At 47.0% G+C, this 15727-nt stretch overlaps 1 protein-coding gene across 1 annotated transcript in view; it reads right to left on the reverse strand.

Moving 5' to 3' along the window:
- Positions 1–4384: 4384 nt before the first annotated feature.
- The window catches only part of LOC119406748 (uncharacterized), a 273147-nt gene continuing 261804 nt past the window's right edge, over positions 4385–15727 (reverse strand). Inside the window, exon 3 of the mRNA XM_037673480.2 lies at positions 4385–4429. Coding sequence (XP_037529408.2) covers positions 4385–4429 — 45 coding nt within the window. The remainder of the gene's footprint in view (positions 4430–15727) is intronic.

The following is a 15727-nucleotide window of genomic DNA, read 5'->3' on the forward strand; positions in this document are numbered from 1 at the left end:
CTCATCGGAGGTTATCTTTGTTGCTATTATTGCGATAGCATATATATTGTCACAAGTTGTTCGACATCCTCCGAAGACGCACGACGCTTCCTGCGTTTGTAAATGCCGCGAGACTAATGGCAAGTAAAGAGCCCAATGCAACGTCGGACTGCACCACGCCACGTGCTTAAAAAGAGGATTGGTGGCTTCGAAGAATAGACCGTTGTTGGTACTCCATTTTCAGGAAAACTGCGCAAAGAACGTAGACAAAAGGAGCACAAAGATGATAGTATGACCGGCAGAGGTCGACGATGTTCGAGCTAGCTAGCGTTGGACATTTTTGCTTAACGTTGTATTGCTTAAGTTCACAGGCAAAACTTGGCCCTGAATAAAGAGTTCTTTGACAGCGGAGCTATTTAAGCCGGCCGTAATCTGTCCATCGCGGACAACACACTCCGCGGAGCGATGACGCAACCTCGCGTTGCCTAGCAAACGCAGATGCAGGTGCCCGCAGCATCGCACTCACTCCGCCTGACCCAGCCACTGTTCTGCCGCCAGCTGTGCGCTACTGCTCATGTGCCATGACGTCGTCATCACACAGCTGCGCAGACCTCGCTCGCCACCTGTACACTTTCTGCGCCCGCTTCACCGGGACTCTGCCACCAGCTGGGCACTACTGCACATTCGCACTGTACACTTGCGCTCGGCTCCTCCCCTCCCGCCTCGATCCGGCCCTCGCCCGCTGGGTCACGCCATACGTGACGTCGCGGCCAAATGAGCATGCGCTCCACCGTTCAGCACAAAGCCGGCGCGTAGCGGCGGCGCGCCAGACGGAGACATGGGGAGGCCAAGAAGAATCGCACTGGCGAGGAAGAAGCCGCTTACCGGGAATCGCGGCGCGCCGCCTAGCGGTAATGTGATCGCCGAAGCCCATCACACCTGACACGGCGAACCGAAGAGGCTTCTGCCAAACGACAGCGGCATCCCTTCGTATAACTTAGCATCACGTCGTATAGCCATGACCAGCTGCGCCTTTAGCCTTGCGCCATTAGTGCAAGCTACGCCCGGCTTTTAGGGGCGAAGCTCCTTAAGGCGGCACCCGTTCGTCCCTCGTAGTCGTAGTAGTGCGTAACCAGTCGTAACGCTAGTACCAGATCTTGACCTCCAAGGTGGTGCCGGTGGGAGATTTTTCCTGTGCGTTGTTGAACAATAAAAAAATCACAGCATATCCACGGAGTGAATGATGATGAATGGGCGAAGCTGCGGAGGTTCATCGGTAAACCGTGAATCTTCCGTGAATTCTGCCCAGTACATCATCACCGACGTGAGATCGGGCGCGTTTATACTAAAGGTTCGATGAGTTATGACGACTTGCAGCGCACTTTAATTTTACATGTACGCTGTGAATTTTCATTGTTTAGAAAACCATTGCTTACGAAACATCTGGCGTCTTTCGTTAAGCAGCTGGCGTCTTTTCGTTTTGCTTTAGAAACATCTAGCGTTCTTTCGTTTTGCTTTTACAAAACATCTGGCGTCTTTTGTTGGTTTATTTCATCAATCAACGGCGTTTTGAACAAAATTTTTATTGTTTAATCACGCACAGGAGAAATCTCACCAGGCACTACCTTGGAGGTAAAGAATGGCTGTTAATGGGAATGAGAGACAGAAGAAGTCGGCTTTTAGCTAACGCTGCGAATTTTTTATTGTTCAACAACGCACAGGAAAAATCTCCCACCGGCACCACCTTGCAGGTCAAAGCGTAAGACTGGTTACATACTACGCTACGAGGGACGAACGGGTGCCGCTATAAGGAGCTTCGCCCCTAAAAATTCGCAGCGTGCGCGTTAACTAAAAGCCGAATTCTTCTGTCTCTCATTCCCCATTAGCAGCCATTGGCATGTTCCAGTAGGAAACGTTAGTAGAAGTAGAAGTGTAAGTGTTAGCTAAAAGCCGACTTCTTCTGTCTCTCATTCCCATTAGCAGCCATTGTTTACCTCCAAGGTAGTGCCTGGTGAGATTTCTCCTGTGCGTGATTAAACAATAAAAATTTTGTTCAAAACGCCGTTGATTGATGAAATAAACCAACGAAAGACGCCAGATGTTTTCTAAAAGCAAAACGAAAGAACGCCAGATGTTTCTAAAGCAAAACGAAAAGACGCCAGCTGCTTAACGAAAGACGCCAGATGTTTTCTAAAGCAATGGTTTTCTAAACAATGAAAATTCACAGCGTACATGTAAAATTAAAGTGAGCTGCAAGTCGTCATAACTCATCGAACCTTTAGTATAAACGCGCCCGATCTCACGTCGGTGATGATGTACTGGGCAGAATTCACGGAAGATTCACGGTTTACCGATGAACCTCCGCAGCTTCGCCCACTCATCATCATTCACTCCGTGGATATGCTGTGATTTTTTTTAGCAACGAGCACTGCATTTGTCGGTTACAATCTGATGGAGGTAAGAAGTAATGATTTCACAAGTATGGCTTGGTGGGCTAGTTGGTAGTGCATCTTAAAGGCTACAGCGCACAAAGACGGGGACAACAGAAGAAAACACAGGACGAAGCGCCGAAGTGTTTAATTCTGTTGTCCCCGTCTTTGTGCGCTGTAGCCTTTAAGATGCAATACCAACTAGCCCACCAAGTCATACTTGTGAACTTCATTTCCACTTTCGGCGCTTCGTCCTGTGTTTTCTTCTGTTGTCCCCGTCTTTGTGCGCTGTAGCCTTTAAGAAGTAATGATTCCGAGGCCACCACAGGTTAGGGAGCGTAGCCCAGGCTCCCGCAGATTTGAGCCAACAGAATTAACGCCTGTTCACCAACGCACAAGTCGCCGCTTACGTCATGAGCAGCCCGAGTCTGGCCTCCTTCTTTGATTGGTCGAGATTAGCGGAGACCGTGAGCTCAGAGGCCACTACTAGGCCCAAGGCCTAGTACCCAAGCGACGCCCAAGAGGCCCAAGCGACGCCGTCTCCATCTCATATCATCGTGGATTCGCACCCGAACGCCAGAGGTTTTCCACGGTGACACTTTAGAAGATGCCGAGGACTGGCTCGAAGACTTTGAGCGCATCGGCAATTTGAACGGTTAGGACGAAGCCAGGAAACTTCATTATGTCTACGTTGCACTTCAGGGCTCTTTGCATACGTGGTTTGAAAATTACGAAGCGTCCTTGTTATTGCGGGACGACTTCGAAACTTGCTACCTACCCGAACACGCACCGAAGAGAGAAGGCAGAGGCCGATCTTCAGGCCAGGAACCAACTGAACAACAAGAGCGTGGCCATGTATATACATTGCAATTGAAGACATGTCACGGTTTTTCCGCCGAGCCAACCCAAACATGGCCGAGGAGAAAAAGTTGCGGCCCCTGATCCGCGGAGTAAAGGAGGAGATTTTCGAAGGTCTGACGCGTAATGCGCCGCGCACTCTGGCTGAGTTTAGATCAGAGGCAACGATGGTGGAGAAGTCACTGAAGCAGCGGGCGCAATAGTACAACAGCGACGTAAGCGTTTCTTCGGTTAGTGCGGTGGCAGACTTTCACCAGCAACATCGACGTCCTGCGGGAAGTAGTCAGGGCTCTTGTAAAGGGGAGCTGCAGGAAATGCAACTGGCCCATGGTACTCCATCGATGCTTTCGCTTGTGGACGTTGCGCGTGAAGAAGTGCACCAAGCAATTCTTCAACAAGTGCCTCGGGTACTGCACCACGCACAACCGGAGCCTCAACCTCAGCTGTTGTACGCGCAAGTTCTACAACAGGACCTCGGACTCATGAGCTTTGCTCAAGCTGCCGTAATACCCCCGAGATTTCCTCGCAGTAAACCGGTACCAGTGTCATGGTCCCGTAAGAGCGATATATGGCGCATGCAGACCGGGCCCCCCTTGCTACCACTGTGGGGAGGCAGGTCACCTTTATCGGGCTGTCAGTATCGTCGTGTGGGACTGATTGGCTTCCCAGTTAATGCACCATGTCCTCGGAACGGTGAGCGCCCTTATGAAATCGATTTTTTATCTTCGCGCCATACGCTTCAGAACATCCAGCAACGTGAGTCATGGTCGACAGTACCGATGTGCCATCGGTCGGCGAGTTGTCGTCCGTCTTCAATTTTCCCAAGGCGTCGTTCACCTAGCCCACGACGGGAAAACTAGAATCAGTGACCCGTGGAGGCAAGACCACTGAGACTCGGAAAACTCAAGACCCTCCATCGCTAACCCAACCGAACGGCGGCAGTGACGCGACGACGGACAAGTGCAGTAATGGTGACGTTTACTCCGAACTGCTAGCCACCATAGTTGACCTCGATGCTATTGCGCTACTTACCCTGGTGCTAACTACTCAGTGGTCAGTAGCGTGCTCGAAAAAAGTGGTAAAAAGTTTCTAAAGGTGCTGACTGCATTGACCAGACCTCAGAAACGTACCGCCGGAGGCCACTGAGCCAGCCCCGTGCAATTCTGCACCGCAAGAATAGGGAATAGGGATAAGGTGATTCATGTAGGCCGGCGGCTTTATTGTTCTCCCCGAATGTTCCCGTCAGCTGATTCTAGGCATGGACTTCTTTCAATGAAACAGCGCCAACATCGACTTGCACGAATCTAAAGTTTCCTTTTCTACAGAGAATGCTGTCGCCATATGTCATACGGAGCAACCAATCGTTTCACCTCTGCGAAGGTGTGATCGTACCGCCACGTTGCAGTGTGACGGTTCTCGTGAAAAGTGAAGTTTTCCGTGATTTTGATGGACTAGCAAGTGGAAACATCAGACTGCTGCTAAAAAAGGGAACATGCGTAGCAAGAGACCTAGTGAACCTCCGTGATGGATGTGTGGATGTGCTATTAACCACCTTTGGCGATGAAGTGCAGCACGTGGCGAAAGGAACAGCCATAGTATTCCTGCATGAATATGTGCAAGTTCCCCATGTTTTTACTCATGATAAAGCACCGCCAGCTTCTGCGACAGTAGACATTGTCTTTCAATCAATGCACATCGATGGAGAGCTCATCACCACGGTAATAGCAGATTGTGAAGCTGATAAAAAATGCGCGGAGTGCTTCTCCACTTCGTCGAAAGTCGGACGTGCTCTCGTCGCAAACCAGCACATCTTAGTCGAATATTAGACCTGTGAATCAGCGTCCATAGGCATTAGATAAAGGGAAGGCATAAAGAAACAAGTACAAACAATCCTCAAGTACGACGTGATACAGGCATCCAATAGTCCGTCGGCATCACTGGTAGTGCTGTTGGAAAAGAAGGACAACACCCTGCGGTTTTGTATTGACTGTAGAAACTGAGCCTTGTCAAGAATCGTGATGTGTATGCACGTGCACGAATCGACGATACCTTCCATAAGTTATGCCATGCTTACTCCTTTTCATCATTGAACTTAAAGAGCGGATAGTGGTCAATCGAAGTGACCGAACGAGATCGTGAGAAGTTGTTACATCCAACGGTCTATATGAGTTCAAAGTACTCCTTTTAGGTTTGTGCTCTGCTTCCGCTACATTCCAGAGGATGATGGAGACTGGCCTCACCGGACTCAAGTGACAGTATTGCCTAGCTTATCTTGATGATGTAATGGCTTTTCCTGCACCTCCAAGCTGCACGTGCAGCGATTCAGAACAGTACTGAATGCTATTCGCACGGCAGCACTGACGGCAAAAATGTCACTTCGGATTTCGAAAGCTTCGGTTCCCCAGGCACATTGTTATTGTTGAGTTGCCTGCCCAGATCCGCAAAGACCACAGCAGTCGAAAGCTTTCCGAAGCCACGAGACAAAAATGCCATGAGACGATTCCTGTGACTCTGTGCCTACTACAGACGCTTCGTTCAGAACTTCTCAAAGATCGCTGAACCATTGACACGGCTTACCAAAGAAGGCGTACCATGCTCTGGCAGGAACAACAAGAACATGCCTTCTCTGAGTTGCGACGCCTTTGTGAGTCTCCTCCTATGCTTGAGGGAAAGAAGATGGCTTTTAAGGGCTCATTTTTCTTTGTGAGACACAATATTAATGAGAATTAACAGACAACAATGCGAAAGGAAACTATAGGAGATGTTATTTGTAATAATTGGGATATAAATGTGAAGAAAGTAAAGTGGACGAACATATAGCTTGCCTCCAGCAGGGACCGAAGCTGCGACCTTCGAATAACGCGTCCGATGCTCTACCACTGAGCTACGGTGGCGGTCATTCCCCCCGTCCACTTCATAGGGTATTATGTGGATTGAAACCTAGGAGTGTTAGTCAGCTCCGATCGCAGCCATGGCGGCGAGTGTGGAACACTCTTTGTCTGACTTTTGGCATACCGCACCACGTGATGCTTTATTTTACGAGCTGGCAGGTGACCAATAATCCCTCGCATACTACCTGAAATTATCAAGTCCGCCAGAGCGAGAACCTTGCTATGAATGAAGGAAAGAAGATGCCTTTTAAGCGCTCGTTTTTCTTTGTGAGACACAATATAGTTGAGAACAAACAGACAATTATCCTAAGGAAAGTATAGCAGATGTTATTTGTAATAATTGGGATATAAATGTCAAGAAAGTAAAATGGACGAAAAGATAACTTGCCGCCCTGCAGGCGGCAAGTTATCTTTTCGTCCACTTTACTTTCTTGAGCATGAACTAGAGGTGTTTCTCCGCCGCCTACTGCTTCGAGTGCACTGGCACCGACTACTACGAAGCGCACACCTTGCCGTTTCTCTCTTCGAATGACGACGCTTTGAAAGAGTGCATGTCGAGTTAGTGTTTATTATGAGCATGTCGAAGCCATCATTGCGCAGGATTCACCATATGCTGTGTCGAGGTGTATGCTAACTACTACAGCTATACCACAAAGGTTTAACGATGTTCGTGGACACTAGTCGTCGTCAGGATGGAGATGTGCCACCAGGCGTCAACGTGGGTGTGTCCACATCAAGCGGTGCTATAGCTGCCAAACACCAATAGACATTGTGCAAGCTCTCGTATACCAATGTATAATAAATATTTGGCTACTTCTGCGAGGACATGTTTCAGTTTCTCGTTTACCGATTCCTATGACGGAGGGATGAACTATGTCTTTATATAGTTCTTTTTCAGTATCGCTGAATCCCTCCGAATGGCAGCAGCTACCGCCTACTTCACGGCTGTGGCGCTCTCACTGCTCCATCTTATATATTGTTGAACATCTATCTATCGAAACGATGCTATGCTGCGCCGGTATTGTTTCGCTGTGGGATAGATTTGTGTGGACACACACGCATCATTTACGAAATATCAACAGATAGTGTAGCCAAGAACATACTTAAAATCAATCTTAAAGCGCGTGTCGTGCCACTGCACGCTAAACGCGCTTTTGGTTTTCGTGTAAACAACCAACCGCCCCCTGCGTCACGAGTTTGTGTAGGCTGCCAGGTTCCCTGCGAGCGCTCTCTCCTAGCAGGCCTTTTCAACGGGAAGAGGGAGTGCAAAGACATTTTCCACGGGAGTAAAAAGGCTGATGTTCTCGCCTCGGGAGTGCATGTTTGGTGGTCACGCAAATTTACAACACCTCAGAGGGGATTATAGCAGCACCCAGGAAGCCATCGTTGAAAAGAGTTGTCAACTCGGTGCTCATGTGCACGCATGGACAGCTATGTTTACAGGAAAATCTCTCTGGCTCCCGCCTCACTCGGCGATCTCTGAAACTGAAACTGTGATTGAGCGCTACAAAACCGTCTCCAAATAATTAACAGTCGCCCCCTCGAGCAAACAAGCTTTTGAGCCGTGATAAGTGGGTCGTCAGCTACCTATTGCAAAAAAATGCGGCAGATACCACGCATTCTGGGAATCGGTTTCATGCGAAGCTGTGAGCGAGTACTTCTATGCAGTATTTTATTGCTGTGAGCCGAGCGTTACGAAGTGGATTGACGTGTTTTTGTAATTGTAGTAGCCGTGTGCATATGGGCTTACCAGGCGCGTCGACAACACTGGCGTTTAAAGGGTAAATTATGGTGCCACGTAACGTGAGCCCTCACGTTAGAGTACATACGCCAGTATTAACAAAACTAAGTGCACCTTATGTTGCAATCATGTGAATGTCATACGGAAATTTTCTTCATGTATTCCTCCTTGTAAAATTAGATAGCCAGCACAACAACCACAATTGACGTTGCAGTGACATTGCGCCGGCATAGGCTGTTGTCGCAAACCGGTTTCCAGACCTGCCGTGGCTATGTGGTAGTAGAGCTGACTGAAACGCAGAATGCTTAGGTTCGATTCCTGCTGGGATCCTAACTTTTATTCCTTGCATCTGGAGTCGAGCAATGCTTCAATATAGGTTGCTGAACCATAGGAATACAAATGTAAAGTTTATTAGACTGCTATAAAATCGGACACAACACTGGAACCACAGAGGTAAATCTGATGTGACGCCTGCATCGTAGGAGTACATATGTAGTAGATATGTACTCCTATGTATGTTTGTGTTTTTTGCTGTCTTGTAAAATTAGACAGCCAGCCCCACAACCACAATTGACGTTGCACCGACATTACGCCTTCATGGGCTGTTTTTACAAACCAGTTTATAGACCTGGCATGGCTCTGTGGTAGAATACCTGATTCCTCGGGTTCGATTCCTGTTGGGATCCTAATTCTAAATGCGAAGCGTTTCTTAGCGAACCTCAGGTACTTTGGCTGTTTCTATCTATCTATCTATCTATCTAGCCGCCTACGTCTGGGCGCTCTCCTGGTCGTCTCCACAACTTGTAATATACCAAAATTAGCATAGCAGGGGATCAGTGTATGACGAACACGATTCACTGGTCATGATATGAGTAACGCAAAATACCTGTCGCGTACGTTATGAAACCCTTTCTCTCAGTCACACATGGCCCATACCCGTATAACAGAGTTAATGTTATTCGGGTATGTGCCACAGCTGATACAGATTCTCAACCAACACAGTAACGACGAACACACAATTGAACGCAAGGAAAGTGATAATAATAATAATTGTTGGGGTTTTATGTCCCAAAACCACGATACGATTATGAGAGACGCCGTAGCGAAGGGCTCCGGAAATTCTGACTATCGGGTATTCTTTATTGTGTACCGAGATCGCACAGTACACGGGCATCTAGCATTTTGCCTCCATCGAAATGCGACCGCCGCGACCCGGATCGAACCCGCGACCTTCGGGTCAGCAGCCGAGCACCTTAACCGCTACACCACCGCGGTGGACGTAAGGAAAGTGAGGAAGCTGAAGACAGAAAAATTCGGTAGATCCCACGCACAGTGAGAATCGATGTAATGCGAAGCAGCCAGCAAAGGACTGCATAAATCGCCAAGTTCGTCTTCGATAACGCCAAGGAAAGTACAGGGGGTGTTATCTGTAGCATTCAGAATATAAATGTGAAGAAATTAAAGTGGACGAAAAGATTACTTGCCGCCGGCAGGGACCGAAGCTGCGACCTTCGAATAACGCGTCCGATGCTCTACCACTGAGCTACGGCGGCGGTCATCCTCCCGTCCACTTTCTGGGGTATATATGTTGATTTAAATCTAGGAATGTTAGTCAACGCCAATCGCAGCCATGGTGGCGAGTGTGGAACACTCTTTTTTTGCCTGTTGGCTTCACGTAGCACGTGATCTTTTTTTTTTTACGAGCTGGCAGCTGACCAATAATCCCTCGCATACTACCTGAAGGCATTAAGTCTGCCAGGATGAGACCCTCGCTATGAATGAAGGAAAGCAGATGATTTTTCAAGGGCTCGTTTATCTTTGTTTGACACAATATTAATGAGAACTAACAGACAATAACGCCCAGGAAAGTACAGGGGGTGTTATCTGTAGCACTCAGAATATAAATGTGAAGAAATTAAAGTGGATCAAAAGATGACTTGCCGCCGGCAGGGACCGAACCTGCGACCTTCGAATAACGCGTCCGATGCTCTACCACTGAGCTACGGCGGCGGTCATCCTCCCGTCCACTTTCTGGGGTATATATGTTGATTTAAACCTAGGAGTGTTAGTCAGCGCCAATCGCATTCATGGTGGCGAGTGTGGAACACTTTTTTTGCCTGTTGGCGTCACGTAGCACGTGATCTTTTTTTTTTACGAGCTGGCAGCTGACCAATAATCCCTCGCATACTACCTGAAGGCATTAAGTCTGCCAGGACGAGACCCTCGCTATGAATGAAGGAAAGCAGATGATTTTTCAAGGGCTCGTTTATCTTTGTTTGACACAATTTTAATGAGAACTAACAGACAATAACGCCAAGGAAAGTACAGGGGGTGTTATCTGTAGCATTCAGAATATAAATGTGAAGAAATTAAAGTGGACGAATAGATGACTTGCCGCCGGCAGGGACCGAACCTGCGACCTTCGAATAACGCGTCCGATCTTCTACCACTGAGATACGGCGGCGGTCATCCTCCCGTCCACTTTCTGGGGTATATATGTTGATTTAAACCTAGGAATGTTAGTCAACGCCAATCGCAGCCATGGTGGCGAGTGTGGAACACTCTTTTTTTGCCTGTTGGCGTCACGTAGCACGTGATCTTTTTTTTTTAAAGACGATAGTCTTTCTTGGGGAACTTAAACGCAGAAATTTTGGTCTGTCTTTCTGTCTGTCTGTCTTTCTGTTTGTCGGCACGTCCCTCGATTCAGCCACTCGGCCAAAGTTGAACCACTTGCCCAAGGGACAGCCGTCTTGAACTGGTGCGGCTGGTCATACTTGTGAACGTTGTCGATCAAAAAGTAAATATCATGCATATCTGAGGTGCAACATCACTAGGTAAGTATTAGGTGGCGTGTTCCTTTAATAGAAAATGCATACATACGTAATTTTAAGGACCCTAGTTTCTTAAGCTGCGCTGAAAATGCATAAGAATGGAAGCTTGAGCGAGTTGGTATGCGTTCATCTTTGTTGAAACAGCGCTCACTAGACGACGACGAAGTAAAAGAAGGCACAGGACAGGCGCCTGCGTGTGCCTTCTTTTACTTCGTCGTCGTCTAGTGAGCGCTGTTTCAACAAAGCTGAAAATGCGACTGCGCTGAAATTTGCCTTCCTCCGTGCCCTTCGCACGAGCTCATTGTTGTGTTTCGGTTTCGGTTCTGTATTGCACTGTACGAATGCCATGGGTTGGTGTTGAAAAACTTTAGTTTTGAGAAGGCCAAGAAGGTGAAAAAAAATATTTAAAAAATGAAAAAGCAGCGTTGTGGGCGGCCTTCAGGCTGCCGGTTGTGGGCGCCGCTCTGGCGTTCCTGTTTTACCCAGGCGACGTGTAAATAAAAGAGTGTGTGGAGAGTACTCGTTGAGTGCGGACGTTTCTCTGCTTCAGCGCTTCGCGCCAAACCGCGTTTTCGGGCTGGCTGGCGCCCCCCCCGGTCGCGTTGGTCACCGCCGGTCTTCGCCTGCTGCTGCGCCGGGACTACCAGCACGCAACACAGCACTCATGTTTCCCGACGTATTGCCAGATGGCGTCCATATCTCACACAGCGCCTCTTCTATCGTCTTTACACGACATTTGCAGCGAAGCACGCAGATACGCGGCCAATTTTTTTACGAGCTGGCAGCTGACCAATAATCCCTCGCATACTACCTGAAGGCATTAAGTCTGCCAGGACGAGACCCTCGCTATGAATGAAGGAAAGCAGATGATTTTTCAAGGGCTCGTTTATCTTTGTTTGGCACAATATTAATGAGAACTGGTATAATGAGAACTGGCAATTCTGGTATACATCCCATTAACGAAACGGCCAGGGCAGCACACAATGTAGGCGGCTAGATAGATAGCAAGGTGTGTGACCGGGCTAGTTGGTATTCCATATTGACGTGAACAGCGCGTGTAATACACGCGCTGTTCTCGTCGTTTCCTCGTAGTCCTCGTCGTAGTCCTCGTCGTTTCCTCGTAGTCCTCGTCGTTTCTTCGTCCTTGTGTATTACACGCGCTGTTCACGTCAATATAGATAGATAGATAGATAGATAGATAGATAGATAGATAGATAGATAGATAGATAGATAGATAGATAGATAGATAGATAGATAGATAGATAGATAGATAGATAGATAGATAGATAGATAGATAGATAGATAGATAGATAGATAGATAGATAGATACGCTCAAAGTCGCAGTGTTCGCTAAGAAATGCTTGGCATTTAAAACAGCGCACCATGAGCGTGGCACGTAAGTCATGCTGTACATGACATGCGTGTCATGATTTTCATGTTAACTCGTGTCATTTATGTTGGTCACACAGTCACGTCGAAAGATACCAAGTTTGGTGTATATCAAGCTAGCGAAACGGCCGCCAGCGCACCATGAGCGTGGCATGTAAATCATGCTGTACATGACATGCGTGTCATGATTTTCATGTTATGACTTGTCATTTATGTTCGTCATACAGTCATATAACGCCATACCAATTTTGGTGTACATTCGATTAACCAAGCGACCAGGAGAGCCCAAAGTCGTAGGCGGCTAGATAGATAGATAGATAGATAGATAGATAGATAGATAGATAGATAGATAGATAGATAGATAGATAGATAGATAGATAAATAGATAGATAGATAGATAGATAGATAGATAGATAGATAGATAGATAGATAGATAGATAGATAGATAGATAGATAGATAGATAGATAGATAGATAGATAGATAGATAGATAGATAGATAGATACGCTCAAAGTCGCACAAGTTCGCCAAGAAATGCTTCGCATTTAAAAAACGCCCAACACGAGAGCTCTTAGACCAATGTACCAACATTGTCACGCGCGCTTGTTTTTTCTTATTTTAATGTGCTTGGGCTCCACCCACAAAAACTTGTTACCACCGCTCGTCGCAGGCTGCGCGGCAGTGCTTGAAACATCGCGATTGTTGCAGACTGTTCTGCTAAGATTACACACAGGACACGAGTAACCGAGTTGATTCTAAAGCCAACCCGAACACCAGCGATAACACTCGAAGGTTCAATAAGGTATGTATAAAAGCTGACGAACTTCACAGACGAGGAGATTACCGATGGCCGCCGAGTGTCGTCGCCGCTATCAGTGCACAGAGTGCACTGTTTGTACTTTGAGTTAATTTTCTGGGCCCAGGGCCCAATAAAGAGCTTCGTCTTTAACAGCCCGACTGCCGGCTTCCTCACCATCACTATACCACGTGACAATAGCATTGTGCTATATAAAATGGCATGTTGCATCTTTAAACACTTGAGGCTTTGCATTCATACCGGGAAAAAAGGGATGCGCGATCTTTAAAGGAAAAAATTCGGCAGATCCCACGTACCGTGGGAATCGATGTTATGCGCAGTATGCGCGGGATGGTGACTGTTGCGTAATGTTTCACATTGAGCGAAACGTTACGGAATGACGCTAGAGAAATAGAAAGTGGTATACGCACACTCATATGTTGAAGAGTCCCAAGTGTATCATATAACCAATTGTTTAGAGCTGCGTAACAATGCCAACAGCAACATGGTCGTTACCAACACCAGACGTGGTAAGCTGATGTGTAGTGCTTATATTCTTCAATACTGGATAGCACGAATCCGAACACGACAAAGAAGGAACAGAGATGCACAAGACAGGCGTTACTCGCAACTAAGCTTCATTCAGGAAAGTTTCCCTAGATATGTACACATCCGAGCGGAACGCGCAGGCGCACTGCACGTACGTTACAGTCACAGTTACAGTTGGTATGCTTATACTTGTCCGTTATGACGGAGAGCGCACGCACGTTTCACAAACCCGTGTGTATGTGTAGAAGGGGTTCTTGACAGTTCTTGAACAAGGTCATCATCACCGTGATCAGTGAGCACCAGCAGCTGGACCAGACTTGTTAATCGGATACGTTCGTGATCCCGGCTATCAGGAATCTAAGTGTAGTGAAGGGCGACGTATAGTGCAGCTGGTGGAAATCCTGGATGCATCTTACGATGAAATGATCTATGATCCCTGCTGTGGTGGATGTGGCAGCGACGTCTTGTGATGCCCTCTCCACATCCAAGCCGTCTTTCACGCAGTATAAGGACCAAACATTATTGGGTCTTGATAAATCAATGTTGAAGTCAACGGTAATGATGGGATGCCTGGTTCTCTCAGCAGATTTATTCTAGCAAACGTTCACCTCGGTTTTTGCGTAATTCACGTGGTGCACGTTGCGGACCACGTGAACGAGTGGATGGTAGTTGAGCGTCATCGAGGGGTGTTCTGTCTTCAGCTTCCTCACTGTCCTTGCGTCCGTTGTGGTGGTGTAGCGGTTAAGGTGCTCGGCTGCTGACCCGAAGCTCGCGGGTTCTATCCCGGACGCGGCGGTCGCATTTCCGCGGAGGCAAAATGCTAGATGCCGTCTTCTGTGCGATCTTGGCACACGTTAAAGAATACCCGATGGTCAAAATTTCCGGAGCCCTTCGCTACGGCGCCACTGATAATCATATCGTGGTTTTGGGACAAGGAACCCCAACAATTATTATTATCATTTTCCTTGCGTGTCAATGTTGTGTGTTCGCGGTTACTGTATTGGTTGAGACTGTGTATCACCAGTGGCACATACCCGCATAACATTAACTACGGTTTACGGGTATGTGCCACACGTGACTGAGAGAAAGGCTTTCATGACGTAGGCGACAGGTATCTTGCGTTATTCATGTCACGACCAGTGAATCGTGTTCGTCATACACTGATCCCCTGTTATGCCAAGTTTGGTATATTACAAGGTATGGAGACGACCAGGAGAGCGCCCACACGTAGATAGATAGATAGATAGATAGATAGATAGATAGATAGATAGATAGATAGATAGATAGATAGATAGATAGATAGATAGATAGATAGATAGATAGATAGATAGATAGATAGATAGATAGATAGATAGATAGATAGATAGATAGATAGATAGATAGATAGATAGATAGAAACGGCCAAAGTGCCCGAGGTTCGCTGAGAAATGCTTCGCATTTAAAAGCCCTGGAATACGCTCAATTACCATCCCCTCGTCCACGTGGCCCGCATCGTGGACCACGTGCATTACGCAAAAATCGGGTTCAATGCTTCCTACAATAAATATGCTGAGAGAACCAGGCCTCTCATCATAACTGGTTACTTCAACACTGATTCATCAAGACCCAACAACGCTTGGTCCTTATATTTTATTTATTATTTATTTTACCCTCAGGGTACATAGTACATTTCAGAGGGGAACGGCAATGCACAACAATAAAAAAAAAAAAAACAAGGAACACAAAGCAAATGGCATAAAATACAGTCACTAATTGGGGTACAAAGATGATTACTCCTAACAACTGACATCATAAAAAGCAAATGAGGAGCAGTAATTTTATTTTTATTACATGGTGAAGGCAAAAAGCAATATAAACCAACTGATGAACAAAACATAAAGGGGGTAATTAGGTAACCATTGTTTTAAGTACATTCCTAAATTGAGTGGAGTCATTGATGCTTGTTATTGAAGCAGGCAGGGAATTCCATTCATTACAAGTTCTTGGGAGATATGACTGGGCATACGTTACTGTGTTGCAATGGGGGACTGAGACTTTTTGTTGGTGATTACGACGAAGAGAAATGAAGGGAGCAGGTTGGATTAATCGGGAACGAAGTTTCGGATTGTGATAAAATATTTTATGAAACAGGCAAATGCGAGTGAGCTTTCGGCGGGTAACTAGTGGGATGAGGTTTAGAGATGCCTTCATTTGGGTGACACTGGCTGAACGATGGTAGTTAGCCAAAATGAAACGAGCTCCACGATTTTGAACGGATTCCAACAT

Source organism: Rhipicephalus sanguineus, chromosome 10 (genome assembly GCF_013339695.2).
Source record: "Rhipicephalus sanguineus isolate Rsan-2018 chromosome 10, BIME_Rsan_1.4, whole genome shotgun sequence".
Classification (NCBI taxonomy): domain Eukaryota; kingdom Metazoa; phylum Arthropoda; class Arachnida; order Ixodida; family Ixodidae; genus Rhipicephalus; species Rhipicephalus sanguineus.